Below are 19,178 nucleotides of genomic sequence, written 5' to 3' on the forward strand. Positions count from 1 at the left end.
AAAAAAACAAAAAGAAAAGAAACATCGCGATATTTGTGGCCAGGGTTACAGAGGCGATATCTCGCGCTACCTGATCACTCAACGTCTCATTCCACCACGATCAAGCCAGCCGGGAGGGGGTTTCAGCTACTCAGCAGTCATTTCATTCGGAAACTTGAACGGACTTTATATTTGTAACATAGATCATCGTTTTATTTATTTGATATAAACGTTGCTGACTATCTAACTTTGTAGATAACTGCTGATTTCAGATCTTTGTAACAGAAAAGAAAGCTAAACTAACGTTACAGAATTGCCGGCCGTGCTAACAAAGAAAATCCGTTCTCTTCTGTAATAATCCCCACTACTCTCTTTAGTTATGAGTCATGTGGTCGTTGATAATCCACACGGTCTAGATCAGCAGGTGAGTACTTTAAAGTGGTTACTTCTTAGGTTCTATAGTATAAATGTGGAGATTTTCCATTACGCACATGTAGTTTCGACAGAGAAAAAAAGAGCTTCGTTAGCTAAGTCGCTAGCTAAGCTAACGTTGCGACTGGTAAAATGGAGGTGATGTCGCTGGAGAAATTGTGATGGCGGCGTCACTACGTTCTGCCAGCGAATAAAACTAACTAGACTGTCAGTACTACGTTTTCCCTTAAAATGTCTAATAGAAGTGTTAAACTTGTGTCATGTACTAATAACCACTCGTGATTTTACTTCAGTTAAACCTGATGGAAATTTACAGCGTTAGCTAACCTTTACGTCCGGCCGGTATCATGCAAAGTTAGCCCGGCTAACGTTAGGCCTTCTCAACCTGAAACGTGGCGCAGAAAAGAATGTTGGCAGTGGGCTTTAGCGACCCACAAACGGATTTAAAATTGAATGGGCACTATTTAATCCTTCGTGTTTTATAAAATTGAATAAGCAGTTTAAAGGAGGGTAATTTTGGGGGGGGATTTTACTTTTATGCCATCTTCACCTGACAGCAATTGCCTTTCGAAATAATCACCGACTACATGGCTGTGCCGTGCCATGTCGTAGGTTGGACAAATCCAGTCTTGAACAAATCAAAAACAAAATGACTTAAGATATACGATTAACATGTTAGCCATTGTATTGCCCTAACCTCATTATCTGTTGTTGGGAGTTCAGAGCTCTTGGTGAAACCGATGTTGGCGTAACTAATATTTCTAAAATGGTTGCTTTCTGTAGCTTGCTGTCCTAGACTTGAACTCTTCTGACGGCCAAGGCGGAGGCACTGGCAGTAAGTAACAAAGCTGATTTACTTTAAAATATGACAGTGTTAATGTTGACATCAGTTTAAGCCTTATAGTACTGTTTATATAACTTGATGCTTACCAACCCTGGAAAACAAATGTGATTAACCTTTTCACCCCCCACCTAGGGCGTTACATTCCACCTCACTTGAGAAACAAAGATGCCTCTAAAAATGGTGAGTTCAATTTAACAGTCAGACCATCTTAGTGCGTTTTTGAATTGTGTTAATATTAAAATCAGAGCCTGGTAAAAGCATGCACGGTTGAGGGACCAAATTCAATATTTGTTACTAATCACATCAGTCTTTAAGAGTTGAGACAAAGGTGGTGGTTCTGCAGGGTTTTGCTGCTTCAGACCATTATTTTCATTAAACAGTGAACGGAGTGAGAGAAAGCCTTGTCATGTGGGTTTTTGTTTTTTCTGTGCAATAGCTGATTTTTACATTGATAAACCGGGTAAGGCAGTACAGTAAAATGGCCTGAAATTATAACTGAAAAAAGGCAATGGGACAGATTTTAAAGCTGATTGTGTAAAAACATTTTAGCTGATATTTTCATGAAGTGGGGCATGGGCAGAACATGGTTAAGTTTTTCCAAGCTTATTGTTTCATGTTAACAAGATGAGTGCTAGCTGTTTCCTGCTCTGAAAATAGGAAATATTGGGGGGGGGGGGGGGGTTGTTGGGTGATGATTGCATCCTAAGTGTTGGTATTTTGTTCCCACATTTCTAGCCCAGGTGAGGTGGTTGTAATTTTCTTTTCTTTTTTTTGTAAATAAAAAAAATGTGTTTAGCCTCTTAAAGGCTTAAAACCAGTCTTGTGCCTTACATACTCAGCTAGATAGATTTATGTAATTTTACAAAATTTGAATCATGGTTCTGTGTCATTGCACACTTGACGTTTTTTCTCGTTTTACTGTTTTCTTATTCCACAGCAGGAAATGCTTATTCCGCTGGTAGACAGTGCGGTTATTCAGTGGCACCAATAAATCTCTGTAAGTCCCTTCTGTCTGCTTTCGCTGAGGGCAAACTGCATTATCAGATGCATGTTAGTCATTCTACACACCAGAAAAACCTGTGTGAAGGAGAGATGGTTGGGTTAGAGATATACATTTCAGTTAGTCAATGAGGGGGGTTCATTATTGTTGTGCTTTCTCTCTGCTGGAATGCTTGCAGTCATATTAAGAACTGTTGCAGGTTAAGGTTAGTTTGATATAAGCATAATCTCTTGGGTGGAGTTTACAAAAAGTGAGGTAACTTTTTTTTTTTTTTTGAAGAGTCTGGTAAATATGTGAACATTTAGTCCCTCTGAATATGCAAGCCCCAAGTTTCTTAACAGTGCCCACAACCATGGCAGTCAGAGTGTCTTCATAGACACAGAAATAACTATACTTCAGGATGGGATGACTGTAAGATTGGTAACTACTAAAGAGTGAAGCCAAGCCCAACACTCAAACAGCGTGAGCCAGTAATTATGGGCGAGTCTTTTTATAGCCTGCTTCCCTACCTTTGCTCAGGTTACCCAAGACTGGCCTCTCAAGAGCTTGCCTTTTACCATGCCTACAAAGGGGGTTGGCGAAACAGATGTGGTATACCTTGACCTCTACCGGCATGCCATGCCATTTACTTGTCAAGAGTTTTATACTGTTCATGGACTGGGGCATAATTAGAGTCCCCCTGCTTTGTCATGGTTACTTGCGGAAATGATGTTCTAACACAGCATTTCCCAAAGCTTGCAAATGAGGTTGCTTATAATGCATGTGATGGTGCCTTAAAGACTCTGCAGTGCATCACAAGTGTGACTGCCTTACTAACAGAAAGACTGTACCAGCTGTGATAGAATCTGACACATTTTTTTTTTTATCATACCCTCTGGTCATCAGTGTTTTTTTTTCTCTGAAGATGCTGAGCTTTACACTGCTGCATTGACATACAGGACATTCGGAAAGTATTCAGACCCCTTCACTCTTCACATTTTATGTTGCAGCCTTATGTTAAAACTACCCCCCCCCCCCCCCCCCCGTCTACACTCCATACACCATGATGACAAAGCAGAAACAATTTTAGATCCTTTTGCAGATTTATTCAAAAGGAAAAACTAAAATATCACATTGACATAAGTATTCCAACCCTTTAGAGCTTAGTTGGAGCACTTTTGGCCACCATTACAGCATGAAGTCTTCTTGGGTCTGATGCGACAAGCTCACCGCTCATGGATTTTGGGGGGGGGGTTCTGTCAGGTTGGATGGGGACCTTTGGTGGACAGCCATTTTCAGGTCTCTCCAGAGATACACGATAGGGTTCAATTCAAGGCTCTGTCTGGGTCGCGCTGTTGTCCCCACATTGTCTTGTCTGTGTGCTTGCAGTCATTGTCTTGTTTGTAGGTGGACATCTGGACCAGGTTTTCATTAAGGATATCTCTTTACTTAGCGCTGTTCAGTTTTTCCTCAGCCTCAACCAGTTTCCCACTCCCTGCTGCTGAAAGATGCCCCAAAGCATGATGCTACTGAAAGACGCCCCAAAGCACAATGCTACTACCACCATGCTTTACTGTAGCGATCGCTATTAGTATTGGGCAATAGATGTGGGTTTTTATCACCTTGGCATTGATCTAAACTTAAGACCTCGGCTACCACACTTAACAAAATTCTGGTCTGGTGGAACCATATGGCTCTTTTTTTAAAATTATTTATTTATTAATTTTTTTTTAAAAGACCAAGCGGGCTGTCCTGTGACTTCTGCTGAGGAGGCTGGCCATTCTGCCATAAAGCCCAGATTGTTGGAGTGTTGCAGTGATGGTTGATGTGTAACAATTAATGTTCCTCTGAACAGAAACTCTGCTTTCTGCTTTAAGCCATAAGCTGTATCAGCTGTTAGCTCTGGTTGCTTTTTGCTCTCAAGCTGTAAGACTCAAACCATACATCATTCTTGTCTGCACTTGCTAACCATTCAACATTAGACCTAATGTTACAAGAATTGTTCTGCGATACCGGTCTATCTGTCCCCTCAGTCAAACGGCCTTGTTAATATGTTGTGCTAGTTAAACCAAGAGGGCACTGAAAATCCGTATTGATATTTGGAGGTGGAAAGTTAGTTAGAGGTGTATGTGTTGTTTTGACAGTGCATAGAGAAGCTATCTCGTGTTTATTGATCAGCTCTTATCATGTTCTATAGTGACTGCAGATCAAATGTTATACAATGCATATCGGACAATATAAATTGGTGCCTGATCAATAGAGCACCCTTAATGGGTGTCAATCTGGAGGTTTCTACCATCTCCACTCAGGATCTATAGAGCTTGGTCAGAGCAACCATCAGATTCCTGGTCACCTCTTATCAAGGCCCTTCTCCCTTGAATATTCAGTTTAGCCAGGTTTAGGAAGAGTCCTGGTTGTTCCAAACTTCTTCCATTTAAGAATTATGGAGGCCACTAGCCTAGATCGCTTGACACAGTCCCATCTCTGAGCCGGGTCTGGATACTTTCTGAATGCAATCCCATTCAGTAATCTTAGGTCTACATTTTCTAACCATGTAGCTTTTGGTCTGCTGATGACACATAAGGGTAAAGTACTAAGGGTGAATAATATGTGGGAACCACAGTGAACACAGGCTTTTGTTCTGACAACTGACTGCTGTGGGTGATTTCATTGATTGGTTATTTCTCTCTGGTGTGAAGATAGAATAGCTATTAAAATACTACTGTTACACTTGGTAAAGGAGCAGAAGTGTGCATACACTTGGTTGACCTGTAGCATCTGAAGGGGTTTCTGCAAAGTTATTTTTCACACTAGTTATTATGGTCGTCTCCATGGCAGTTTGTCTGCCATTTGTGGATTAAATTGATTTTCATGTTTGCTATGATGTATCATTTCAAGGCCCAGGTTTTACAAGCAAATTTTAACTTGCATTGTTTTAGTATCTCTAAGTAGTTGGGGTTTTGTTTTGTTTTTGTTTTGGGTTTTTTTTTTGGTGGTTTTGGTTGATGTGAATTGTGGCGTGCTTTGCATTATTTGCAGAGTACATGTGCATCATTTTTGTCTTCCAGTATTAGTAGCTAAATTTTGATGTACTTTAAGTTTATTTGGTTTTTGCCGAATTTACCACACTGCACTTTTAAAAGTAAAGGCAACATCAATTAAACATTTGACTTGACACTAAAAATGTCAGAACTTATAAAATTTAGGTAACCACTTCAGTGCCCCCCCCCCCCCTTTTTCTGTTTTTTAAATTGCAATGCAGCTCTGAGGTCCTAAGTACTACCCATACAGACGCAAATCCATGTCCTGTCACCATCGACTGGCATTGTTTGGGCTTGTGTAAAAAGTACTAGACAGTGTAAGGTTGTTTTGCCTGATATTCTGAATTTGATTATTCTGACCAACATCAGAGGTACAATAAATAAATAAAAATAAATAAAAAACTGCCTGTCTGCAACCCTTTTCCCCTTGTGCTTACTTGAAGAGGGCACCACAATGCTGTTGGCCCACAGGTATTAAGTTGGAGTCCTAACCACAGATCTAAAACCAGAGCCAATTCTCATTCAAAGTAAGACTAATCTGAGAACTTGATTTGTGTGGTTGGTCTGCCCCTTAATGCTGTTGTGACATAGCCTCAGCTACATGGCATGGAAGCAATAACTATAGTTTATCCCTCCACCAGCCTCACCCTCAGTCGGCACTTGTAACAGTGTGGCCACTGATGGGAACGCTTACACAGCTAGTGTCTGAAGCTGGGCAGATTGTTGTGGTAAGTGTCCCAGATGGGCTGAGGGCCTCAGTAGCTCTTTGTACAGAAAAGTCCCTTACTCAAATAATAAGACCCATGTCTGGTGTGGTTATAACCTTCGATTTTTATGCGTCTTTTCTATTGCACAGGTCTAGAACTTGCTTTGCATTTTTGCTACTGTTTTTATTCTGGAGAACATGATTTTACCCAGTGACAAATATTGTTGGAGTGTTTGTTTCTCACAATTATGCAAGCTTTCAGTCAAGGTTTTAGTCTACCATGGACTGCTTGCACCCCACCTATCAGTAATGACGTTAATGGGTAAGCAGTGGAAGAGAGACTAATGCTTAGTTAGGACTATGAGTACATCCAAATATATACTTTAACACATGCAGCATATTTGCCTCCTCAAGCCTCAGTTTTTTTTTTGTCTTCCATGAAGATTCACCAGGATGGGACAGTGGACGCAGCAATGGATTTGTGAATGGTTACCATGACAACCGCACAAATGGGGGCTTTGGAGGGCGAGGACCCCCTCGCAATGATAGAGGTGGGCGTGGCGCCTACCGTGGTAACAGGGGTGGAGGCTCGTTTAATCAACCATTGCAAAATGCAGGTGGGGAAATCCTGACATGCCTTAGAATGTTTAATTATAAATCTAGATTTGGATAGATGACAGTGTAGTCTCAGATGTAAACTTGCCCCCCCCCACCCTTGTTTATACAGTTATGATATCAAGACTCATATGCTGAATATACATAGTAGATTAACATTAAATTATAAATTAGTTATCATTAAATTATAATAGGTTATTAATTTAAGATGAAATTATCTGATTTTTAAAGGCTGATGGCATTTGGCTTTAGGGAATGTATGCTTCACTATTGTGTTTTGGCTCTGAGTTTATTTGCAGAAATAACTACAAGACTGATGGGTTGATCTGCTTACTCAAGGGTTTGGCAGTTATGACAACAAAGATGGCAGCTGGGGAGGACCTTCGAGAGATGCTGCCTACAACAGTTTTGGGGGACGTTCTGATAGGAACAAGTCAGCCTTCTTCAATGACCGTGGGGCAGGCTCAAGGGGAAGGTGTGTATTTTTTTTATTTTTTTTTTGTTTTTTTAAATTGACAAATTGATTTAATACTTGACAAATGACTTCAAAAAATGTCGCTAAAATGGAATGGTCTACAGTAAAGTGTGGGATATTTATATTGTCCACCAAGCTTGGCTTCTGGTCTTAAGAGTGCTGTGGCACCTTTTAACAACAGGGCATTGTGTAATTACTGAGTGGAGATGGTTGGTGGCTGAACTCTGCGCTCAATTTTTAGACAGTTAGAAAGCATGCTCAGCAGCATTTAGTTATCTGCCTGCATGTTTACAACACTGCTGTGGGACATGTCCAGTGACCCAAGATCAGTGGGTGTCACAGAGCATGATTAATCTAACCCTTGCAACAATTTTTTTTTCTGTAATTCACAAATCAAAATAAAAAGCCAAAATGGAACCTGAAGTAAACATGGAGAAAATTCTATTTTGAGACACAAGTTAGTATAGCTGTTGAGTTGCATGTTAAGTTATAGACTTAATGTGTAGCTGTTATTGCTACAGCCATTTTGATACTATGAAAAGTGCATGGTATAGGTTGCTTTTGGATTTTTGCAAGTTTTAATACTTAAGATGTGCTTGTATTGAAAGACATGAATTTAAAGGGTTTGTTTTAGCTCCGCACTTTTAAACACTGTGTACAGATATGAGCGTGGGGGTTTTGCTGGTGGAGGAAACACCCGCTGGGTGGAAGACTCCAGAGATGATGATTGGTCCAAGCCAACTGCTCCCAATGAGCGCCTGGAACAGTAAGACAAATTATGCCTGTAACTATACAATAACACAATTTACAGCTAGCTTGCATCTGCATTTGACCACAACGTACCTTAATTTTCAGTGAGCTTTTCTCTGGAAGCAACACTGGGATAAATTTTGAGAAATATGATGATATTCCTGTGGAAGCCACTGGAAGCAACTGCCCGCCCCACATTGAAAGTGTAAGTCTATACTCAGCAAAGCTTCTGTAAGCCTAATGATGTAATTTAAATGTTGGTCCTTTTTCTGTAGGAATTCATTTAAAATGGAATTTTAAAGGGATTGATCGAACAGTTCATCTTGTATCTGTCCAATCATTATGTAGTTCCATGATGTAGACATGGGGGAGATTATCATGGGTAATATCACCTTGAGTCGCTACACTCGTCCCACCCCGGTCCAGAAGCATGCTATCCCCATCATCAAGTCCAAGAGAGACCTGATGGCTTGCGCCCAGACTGGTAAGTCTTTCTGAAAGCACTTGATGGCCTCAAGTAGCACAACCAACCGTTTCCTACCTAATTTCTCTTATAAAATGTTATTGCTTTGGTTTTTGGGGGTTTTCACTGCACCATTTTTTAAGATTAAACATAAAGGTTTACAGGGTGATTCAGAGTTTACTGTTTGGCTCCATGGTTATGTATTTGAGGTTAAAGTGAAACTCTTGCCAAAAAGCAACCTAGGCTTTATTTGTTAATGTATATGAGTCAGGCCTTAGTGTTTAATACATAATTAGATTAAAGAGGCACTTTTAAGATTTCCCGTAATTTTGTTTTCGGGCAAGCTAATTTTCAGTGGAGTTCTCTTACGCTAGCATCAAAATTGCTATTTTTAAAACACTAAGAAGGCTCGACACAACATGAAACTTTGTTCGTGGTATCACAGGGTCTCTACACATGACACAAGCATTGGAAACATTGTTTGTGTACACAGAGTTTACTAAAAAGAGAGTTTTTGGGCAACTCACGTTAATGGCAGCTTCTCCAGGGCGCCGCCTTCATGGCAGACAAAAAGTGTTGATCCCTGAGTGCAACCTAACAGGAAGGTGAGTAATTGTGGACCTCCTACCTGTTAGGTCGCACTACGGGATCGACACTTTATCTGCCATGACGGCAACGCGCCGGAGATGTTACCGCTAACGTGAGTTGTCTAAAAACTCTCTTCTCATTAACGAAACTACGGTCAAGTGCCTCTTTCATTGTAATCATGCATTTACGTGAAGGTTTGACTCGTATACATTCATAAGCAATGCCAAGGTTGCTTTTTGGGAAGAGTTTCACTTTAATGTAGCATTATCCCTGCTGTATTTCAGGCTCTGGTAAGACTGCTGCTTTCTTGCTGCCAGTGCTGAGTCAGATTTACACTGATGGACCTGGAGATGCCCTTCAGGCCGCTAAAAACAATGGACAGGTACTGGGGAAAGTATGCACAGTGAAGATATTTTGCAGTACCATCTGACTTTGTCCTAATGAACATTATCTTTCATCTTCAGGAAAATGGAAGGTATGGTCGCCGTAAACAGTACCCACTTTCCCTTATCCTGGCTCCCACTAGAGAACTGGCTTTGCAAATCTATGATGAAGCCAGGAAGGTGAGTTTCAAGAATACATCTAACTGGCTGAAGCAAACTATAACACACATTGTTTTCCTGGACACTGAATTCTGTACTGTAGAACTGAGCTTGTTTCCCTTTCTTGCCACATTTTAGGTTGCCTATCGCTCACGCGTGCGCCCCTGTGTGGTGTATGGTGGTGCCGATATTGGCCAGCAGATTAGGGATTTGGAGAGAGGATGTCACCTGCTGGTGGCCACACCTGGTCGCCTGGTTGATATGATGGAGAGGGGCAAGATTGGTCTGGACTATTGCAAGTCAGTATAATGGAGAGATCCATACTGATATCAGTATTGTAATATACGTCTTGCTTTCTTTTACATTAAAGCTGCAGTCTGGAGTTTTGAGAGAAAAGTGGACTTAGCACAGCTGAATGAGCACAGCTCCCAGGTCCCTTCTTCCTCACAAACTAACGTTGTAACTGCCTGGTCACTTGAAAGACACTCTTGCTAACCAGTAGCCATAAAGACGAAGCTTAACACCAGAGTTGGCATACAAGCCGACAAGCTAGGCAGCTTGGCTGCAACAGCGTCTTGCCATATGGCCTATTGTGAGTGTTACTGTAACCGCCGCCACAATAGCCTTGTGGTTAAAACATAGAATGAAACGGGGTCCATACTTTTCCAGCAGAAAAGCTGCCAACTCTGCGCTCTTGAGTCCTTACAAATCCCGCAGCTCCTCCACCTCTGAAATGATGCTCTATTTATCCTTGTTTTCACTCAGCCTTGGTCCAATTCTTTCTTTTTACACTGCTTTTCTTAGTCAGTTTTCTTATTTCTTGTCTTGGACGTGGGCATTGGTGGGGCATTCTTCGGCTCTGTTGTCTGTTCTCTGCCAGGGCTTTATAGCTTGAACATATCTGACCAGGTAAGAGCAGACACTGCGCGGGGCAGGGCACTGCTCTGCCCAGTACGCACTGCGTGAGGCTGCCAGCAGCATATGCACGAGAGTGGGGGGGGGGAAGCTGAATCAAACATTTCTATAGACAATTGTCATATCATTTTTCCAAAATCAATGCATATCATGTCAGTCTCATTCTTATTGCAACACGATCATTGTTATATTGCATATAAAGTGGTCAATAAAATACCATTTTCAGTGCTATAAAAACCCCTATGGCTATTTAGAATTTTAGTTTTGACCCTTCTAGCATGTTGTAGCTCAAGTGTTGTGGATTGTTGAATCTGCAGAGTAGCTGATTGAGTTGACAAGTATATGAAATACTGTATGACAGCAATTATGAGAAAATTGTTTGAAAAAATTTAACTGGCTGTGGAATCAAAAATGCACATTTATAACTTTGCCCAGATGATGAGGCTTCAACTAGGCAATATAATGTACGGATTTGAGGCATACATCCAGACATGCGTAGCGGTTGGTCTTGCAGAATTGCATATCGTAGAAGAGTGGACTATTGGCTTTGGTGGAGGTCTGTGGCGTCTTATTTCCGTACTTGAATAGATGTCTCTCTACAGCTACTTGGTCCTGGACGAGGCTGACCGCATGTTAGACATGGGTTTCGAGCCACAGATCAGACGAATTGTGGAGCAAGACACAATGCCACCCAAAGGCATTCGACAGACCATGATGTTCAGTGCCACCTTCCCCAAGGAGATCCAGGTACATTGATTCATCAGGTCCTCAGTATCTTGCTTAATTAGATATCTACATACTTATCTGATTTTGTTTTGCAAAGATCCTTGCCCGTGACTTCCTGGAGGACTACATTTTCTTGGCAGTGGGGCGTGTTGGGTCTACCTCAGAAAACATCACACAGAAGGTGGTCTGGGTAGAAGAAACGGACAAGAGGTCCTTCCTTCTTGACCTTCTCAATGCCACAGGTGAGGAATGCATACACAATAAGAAACATTAGTTGCTGTTTTTCCCCCGAAGGTCACATTTGACTCCAACTCATCATCCTGTGTCTGCCTCATATCAAGCTAATATTGACTGGGATACACCTATGCTAACTATTGTTCATTATAGCAAGACCTTGCAGTGAAAGAAAAACTTTTTTTTTTTTTAAATCTCATGCAGTGGTGAGCAGGGATTGAAGTTGCTTACCGTGTTTAGGGGGGTGGACTTCTCATGATGATCTAAAGCTGATTTTTTTGTGTACTGAGCAGCTTACATTTACTGGCTGGTTTGGTTTTATCTTAGTTATTCCCAGTGAGGTTCAGGAAAATGTGACAGAGGCACCAGAGAAACCCGGTAAGTATGAACATACCATAACTTCACTTGAACCCACAAACCAGAAACATCACATCCCACAGCTCATCCTGTCCCTCTGCTCCCTAGCTGACATGCTGCCTCAGTTTGTTTGTTTTTTAGTTGTTTTTTTTTTCCATTTCAAACAAGGGCTTGTAGGATTTTCAGTAATATTTGCCTTGCACCACTAAAATCTCAAATAGAGAATTTGACTCAATAGTGCCACCTCCCCCCACTTAAAGGGGAGTCGTTTTTTAGCATAGTGTTAACCAACACCAGCACTAAGGTCAGCTGGCTCATCATGATCATGTTGGATGGATGTTATAGAAAGAGCTCTCAATTTCCATTAGTCAAATGGCTGTTACTGCATGGAAATGGCAAGCAAGTGTCTTGTTTTCACCTTGACAATTAAGCTATTCTGATTGTGCTTATCCGTTCTTCATTTTAAAGTACCCAGACCTAAGTAATTGGAGTGTGTGTGTGTGTATATATATGTATGTATATGTGTACATACACACACACACACACACACACACACACGTTGCAGGTTAGCTATGAATGCGTCATGTCCTATCCCATCACCCCAACCATTTTTTTTTATTTTCTCATGCTTTTTTTCCTGGTAGCCATTAATGCCAAATATTGGTTGCCATCACTAATTAAATATGGCAGTGATGGATGATTGTCAGCTGTTTTCTTATTGCTGTGATAAAAGGCCAACACTGTGCGCACTGACAGTGAAACATTGTTTATATGGTTAAAGAAGCATGGTCTGTAACTCCATCCTACAACCCCAAATGGTTCGTCTTAGGTATTTGAAACAACTGTCTTCGCTCTAGCAGATCACTTGGCATAAATGTTATGAGTCACATGCTTCCACAACTGGAGCTGATACTCTTATTAGTTTTTAACCAGAATATAATGTGTATAATATGTTAAATTAGTTGGGTTACCCTATAATTAGATATAAGTAATGGGTCAAATTGTCAGCTCACACCCAATACTAAAGGACTTTGATCTAAAGTCAAACAATAACTTGCTCAGTCTCAATTTAAACATAATTGTTTTTTAGTTATTTCCAGCACTTTGTGCTGAAAGACTGAAGAAATGGTTGTCCATTAATGGTTGTCAGTAAAAGGAAAGCTTTTTATGCAACCCCAGTCTCCATTTCTGAGTTGTCATATTCGTTTTTGATTTTCTTTACTTCATGTTCACGGAATTGTCGACCTTTATTTAAACAACAGTTTTAAGTTTTTGATCCCATTGTCTTTGAGTCACAAAAAATCCTCCCCTTGTTGCTGTTTTGAATGATTTATTTTCTTTTGTTCTCCTTTATCGCTCTTTATCCTGCTCTCCTCCCTCTGTCGCGTCCTCTTTATTTCTGGCAACACAGGCAAAGACTCACTGACTCTGGTGTTTGTGGAAACCAAGAAAGGAGCGGATGCTTTGGAAGATTTCCTTTACCACGAGGGTTATGCCTGCACCAGCATCCATGGAGATCGATCTCAGAGAGATAGAGAGGAAGCTCTGCATCAGTTCCGGTCTGGACGTTGCCCTATCTTAGTGGCTACAGCTGTACGTCATCTTTTCTGTTAACGTTGGTTATGATCCCTTTTATTTTATTTTTTTTCTTGCACCACTTCTTTCCCCAGACTTAAGTGTTTAAGTCAGCTCCTTTCTTTGCATTTTTACAATCAGTCTGAACATTGTCATCAACACAGTTTGGGCTTCAATATCAGAAAGGATAACGTTTTTATTAGATTCTCCAAGATTTCTCCTTAACCAGTAATGGCATTCCATGTGATCTATTTTTAGGCAATATTTTTTAATATATTTTAACAAACAATTCCAGTATGTTACTCTTGGGGCTCAAGTTGTAAGCTGTCCAAATGCTAAGTTTACCATTAACTGGTGCATGTTAAGTGCCGACTTATGGTGTTATAACCAGGAATGGGCAAAACATGGACCGACACAAATTGGTTCTTAAAGGAAACTGTTGCTTATGTGGATTGATAAACTTAAATTTTACAGTTAATTTGACCAGTCAAATTCTTGACTATAAATTGTGTAATGTTGACATGATCATTAAATGTTTTTTTCCAACCTCTTATTTATCCAGGTGGCTGCTCGAGGCTTAGACATAAGCAATGTGAAGCACGTTATTAACTTCGATTTGCCCAGTGACATTGAGGAATACGTTCACCGTATTGGCCGTACGGGACGTGTGGGCAACCTTGGTATGATTGACTTTTATTTTTTTGTTATGGATTTGTTATTGTTCAATTGATATTTTAATGTATTTATATAATATGTTTATTGTGCCTATTTACAGGTCTGGCCACGTCGTTCTTTAACGACAAAAACAGCAACATAACCAAAGATTTGCTGGACATTTTGGTGGAGGCTAAGCAAGAGGTTCCCTCCTGGCTTGAGAGCCTGGCCTATGAGCATCAGCACAAAAGCAGCACCCGTGGACGCTCTAAGAGGTAATTGTTGCACAAAATTCCACGCCAGGTGAATTGCTGATTTTTTTTTTTTTTTTTTTTTTTTTTTTTTACGAAAGAGTTGGATAGTATGTGCTCTGAAACAAATACTCTGCTTCAACAATTACTGAACTTTAATTTGTTCAATAATCAAAAGAATTGTACTGTAATGTCTAACTAGCAAATGTTCTTACTTAGGTTCTCTGGCGGTTTTGGAGCTAGAGACTACCGTCAGACATCTGGTGGCTCTGGAAGCTTCAGTAGCAACCGTGGAGGGCGTAACACTGGAGGTCATGGCGGAAACCGTGGCTTTGGTGGAGGCAAGGAAACTTTTAACTTTCTAACCTGTTAACTTGATAGCATCATCAGCTGTGTGTCAATCCGTACTTCATTGTTATCCCGTTAAAAGTAATTGCTTAGAGATTTGAGCACCTTATTTCATACAATCACTTTAAAGCTTCCTACTTATAAGAAAGCAAGCCAAATGGTGTCCATTTTGATTTTTAAAAATAGTTTTGTTGCCACTTGGCTGTCTGACCTCTGACTTTGTCCTTCCCAGGTGGCTTTGGTGGCAACTTCTACAGCAATGATGGCTATGGAGGAAATTACAGCCACTCTGGTAGTGTGGATTGGTGGGGCAACTAGTCACCATAGGAATAGGTTGCCATGCCAACCCATCCCAATGGAAACCACATGTTAACTTAAGCCAGACCATAACGACCCTCCCTGTGTAGCTTCACTGACACACAGTACATTACCAACCCTGGTTCTCTGCCATTCGCTTCTCTGAAAAAGGAAGTGCAGCACGACGCAAAGGAAAGTCACCAGCACGTGCAATGCACTGGAGACCGCAGAGATTCGCACACCTCAGAGTGAGCATGGATGCTGACATGCATTGTTCGATAGCAACTTCGAACTTTCATTGTTAAAAGTATTTTTGTTCTTTTTGTGGATAAAAACTCAATTGAATAACCTGAGGATCATTTGTATGTTAATGTACTGTGCCTTTGGAATTTAAACAGGAAATCTGTGTTTTCATTTCACCAGATGAACATGGCCAAGAGCTCTAAATTTGATTTTACTATTTTGTTTGAAAAATATTAGAAAGGCAAAATAAGCTTGGACTTAATCAAACCTTGGCAAACACTGGGGTATTGTGGCTCTGAGCCATGATTCCATTTGAACTTCAAATTTATTGCAGGAACATCATGTAGCCTTTTCTATAGTCAAACAGCTAAAGGAGCCATTACTATGTCTAATACAAACTGGGCCACTCCGCAAAGCAACTGTATTTTAATCCTGAGGTACAAAGTTACATTTGTTTTTCTTACTTTTTTTGCTCACTCTATCCTGGACAGGCTCCTTTTTATGGATATGATAGTCTTTGAAATAGCCATTCCTATTGTAATCTTAAGAAACACATAAGTCATTAAGCTCAGTGCCAATAAATGCTGAGGTTTAAACAAGAATAATCACTGCTGGAACTTGTTACTCCACATTTTTCAATTGACTTGACAGTGTTACGGCAGCTAGTATGTTATCAAGTGCTAGCTACATTAAGTGGGCGGTGTTTTTTGTTTATTTTTACTTGAGACATTTTTGGTGCAGGTGTGTGCAAAATTGAAAAACTGAGTCAGTTTTTTGATTTTTGAATTGTTTCTCTACAAATATGTATCAAAACAAAAAATGCCTGCCATCTTGAAAGTGAAGTTCAAAATGGCTGCATAAAGGACCATAGCATCGGGAGGGCATAGCGTGGTGTTAGTGTTTACCGGCAACCATGAGGCCCAGATGGTATTCTACGCTTGCAAGTGTTTTGTTTTTTGGTCAAGGAGAAAGGTCACGTGAACTGAGTCGCAGGCTTAACTTAATTACAAACGTTTTCTCTTTTCAAGCTGCGTTGGAGGCATGGTTCATCTTTAAGAGACAGGCATTTAAATGATCACTGAGGTTTATCAATTTAACAGAAAGGAAATGGAGCAGGGTAGAGCGGCACTCTGACCACTGGGATTTGGGGAAGGGGGGTAGGCGTAGGGAGTGGTTTTCAAGTGCACCGCCATTGTCAGTGGCTTTGGTTTCCATTGCTGCATAGTGTAATTGGAGGTGGCCAAAGATGGGGGATGTCCACTTCCTTATGGAACATTAAAATACTGTCAGGTCCTCTGGGAGTTTATCTGCTCAGACATGTATAAAAAAAAAAAAAAAAAAATCTATGACTTACTAAAGCCAGAGCAGGCTTTTCCTCCTAAAAGAGGAACAGCCATCGAGAGCACGAAATGGGGCGTTTCACCTCCCAATTTTCTCATCGGGTGTGTTGTGCCTTGAACCTTTGTGTTTTTGTTTTGTTTTTTTTTTGTTTTGTTTTTTTTAGAAATGGAACTAAAAGCGGATGCACTGACAGTGTTGAGAACTTGAGATTGAATGGTGCTACTTGATTTAGCCCTTGCACGTCGTGCCCATCAAGTTTTACAAAAGTTATTTTATTGCACATCTAGAGTTTTATATAGATGTCTTGGATATGTGTCCTTAAGCTTCCAAATATTGTGTGTAAGGAGATTGTGAAAAACGCAGCTTGTTTACAAAGGGGAAGGGTTCTCAAAGTTTAAACCAGGATTTATTTGGGACCAGGGGATTTAGCAGTCGGGGGAATTTAGCCATTTGCACAGATTTCTAGATTCTACTTTTGCTGCTAGTTTTGTGTAATTTATTAAGCATTTTTGACAAATATTTATTTTTGTAAGCCTCAAAGTGATTCTTTGAAAGTTTCAGAAACTTGACCAAAAGACAGTACAAAAAACACTGGCACTTGAATGTTGAATGTCACCTGTATGCGTGAAATTTATATATTTCGGGGTAGTGTGAGCTTTTTAATGTTTAAGATACATTGGACTCAGTAAATAATATCCACAGCTGTTTCAGGGCCTCCTCAGGGCCAGTCATCTCTATTAGATTATTATAATTGAACAACAAAATTTATAATGGAATTGAACAAACATGCCAAGGTTTGGAATATAGCTGTCAAAAGAGCAAATAAATTTCCTAAGCATATCAGTGCAGAAGTGTTCAGATTCTCCAATTGTGTGCATTATTGATTCTTTATTCTAATTTGACCTGATAATTGTTTTTCTCCAGTGACTGTCTGGCACATGGCAATCCTTAAAGAAACAAACATGTGGTTTATTCTTATTGTTGTATTTGCATATGACACCTCCTTGAGTTCTCTGTGAATGTGGAGCAAGTCTGCAGCATTGATTTCCAAGGCAGCTGTTGGAATTGTATGGGTTGAACTGAAGGTTCTGTGCAAGTATTTGCAGGCAGAACCTGAGACTTCTTCCACATTTGCGAGAGGACTCTAGAGCTCTTTAGATGTAGACTTTGCTTTCTGTATTAGCTTATAGGCTACTGCACTGCATGGGAAATACTCAGCTGTGCAATTGTATGATTTTACCAAAATAAAATGTTTGAATGCAAAAGTATCTTGAAAAATCAAGCATGTTTCATGATGACTTGTGTACTGTAGTTGTGCAGAGAAGACCTGTAGCAAGCAGCCAGTTGCCTTGTGTGGATACAGGGCAGGCTGCAAAATTCAATTTGGTATAGATTGGGCTTAATTTCTTTTGGGAAGAAATATAAAAATTTCATTTCTAAATTCATCTGTTTCACTTGTCTTATTTTCCAAAATCTCTTGACACTTGACCACCTGCTAATCTCATCTTTCTCCACTGACACACTTGCTTAACCTGGCTTAATGGTCTACTGGAAATTTCTTGGACCTAGAAATGGTGTTTCCTATAAAATTTTATGATTGAAATGTAATATGGTGGCCTAGGCTAGGTCTAGTGGATGAAATTCAACTTGGTTGCCAAGAGTTGCATGTTGGGCAATTATTAAACATAGTTGGCTAATTAAGGGAAAAGGTAAAGTATAGGGACATTTTTTTTTAACTAATATATCACCATGAAACTTCCCCAGTTGATTACTTAAAGACAATTATTTTTGTATTACGAGTTTTCTGAAGTTGTATGTTTAGATATGCAAATATAGGCAAATATAGGTTTAGATAGGCATTATCTAATTAAATATGTGCAAATTTGCTTAAATTTCCAGAACATAAATCTAAACATCTCTCTATAAAAGCAAGGAATCTCTTGTGTGTGTGTGTGTGTGTGTGTGTGTGTGTGTGTGTGTGTGTGTGTGTGTGTGTTCCTCAAATATCTGTGGATCAGGATCAGACTGACCTGCGAGTTTAAACATGGCTGCTGCTTGGTTCAACAATGCGACTTCAGTTAACTGACGTGAATTAACGTTAAAGTGTGGCCAACGGGTCTGAACTATTGGCCACACTGTAACCGATATGTGTGTAATTAGGGCATAGATAGTCTATGCAATAATAATAATTACTTTGAACATTGTCACAATTAAGTAATAAATCTGTGATGCAAATAACAAAATGCAAGTGTATAAAGTTATGTATTTTAATTGAGAATAGTTTTTATATAAATTACACAAAAGAAGAGAAAATGTGATTTGTTTGACCTATTTCGGCCATAAGCGGTCATATGACCGCACATGGTGTTGCGGGATTTCATTCACTGTCTCGCTTGTCTCTAACTTTGTGATCTTATCTTTGCGAATTTACTTGCGAGTTGATTATTATAGCTGCAGTTGGCACCTTGGGCAAACAAAAACGGGAGTTTCCTCCTCTGTGAAACAGCGAGCGGAGCTGTTCAAGTGCTGAAGTGATGCGACTCTGATGTGTATCAGGGAACGCCGAGGAAGACTGTCTGCATCCTGAGCACCCTGCACTCAGCTGCGGGCACCTTTGGTGGGGTGAAGGCAAAACCAGAGTCTGTGATGTGATACAACAACACAAAGTACGGCGAGGATGTCCCGGACCAGATGCGATGGCGTACTCCGTCAAAGGCGGAAAGATGGCCGGCTGCGGTCCTCTATAACACCTTTGACCTGGCTGGGATCAATGCCGCATCTTATTCAAGGGGCACCAGCAGCGGAAGAGCCCGGAGGAAAGTC

At 40.4% G+C, this 19,178-nt stretch overlaps 1 protein-coding gene across 6 annotated transcripts; it reads left to right on the plus strand.

Moving 5' to 3' along the window:
• The first annotated feature begins 68 nt into the window (after positions 1-68).
• ddx3xa (DEAD-box helicase 3 X-linked a) lies at positions 69-17,623 on the plus strand. 6 transcript variants are annotated; one of them, XM_037108803.1, is made up of 20 exons: positions 69-403; positions 1,195-1,246; positions 1,388-1,435; positions 2,193-2,252; positions 6,425-6,598; positions 6,936-7,071; positions 7,733-7,837; positions 7,927-8,026; positions 8,170-8,305; positions 9,157-9,254; positions 9,337-9,435; positions 9,553-9,713; positions 10,932-11,076; positions 11,153-11,297; positions 11,617-11,667; positions 13,058-13,239; positions 13,784-13,901; positions 13,997-14,150; positions 14,346-14,467; positions 14,707-17,623. In XM_037108803.1, exons 1-20 carry the CDS (start codon positions 359-361, stop codon positions 14,790-14,792), a joined length of 2,217 nt encoding a protein of 738 aa, XP_036964698.1. In that variant the 5' UTR covers positions 69-358; the 3' UTR covers positions 14,793-17,623. The 6 variants fall into 6 exon arrangements, with proteins under 6 accessions (XP_036964698.1, XP_036964701.1, XP_036964699.1 ...); XM_037108806.1 differs by having other exon boundaries at positions 6,425-6,532; positions 14,707-14,792; XM_037108804.1 differs by lacking the exon at positions 11,617-11,667.
• Positions 17,624-19,178: the final 1,555 nt, after the last annotated feature.

Source organism: Acanthopagrus latus, chromosome 9 (assembly GCF_904848185.1).
Source record: "Acanthopagrus latus isolate v.2019 chromosome 9, fAcaLat1.1, whole genome shotgun sequence".
Classification (NCBI taxonomy): Eukaryota; Metazoa; Chordata; class Actinopteri; order Spariformes; family Sparidae; genus Acanthopagrus; species Acanthopagrus latus.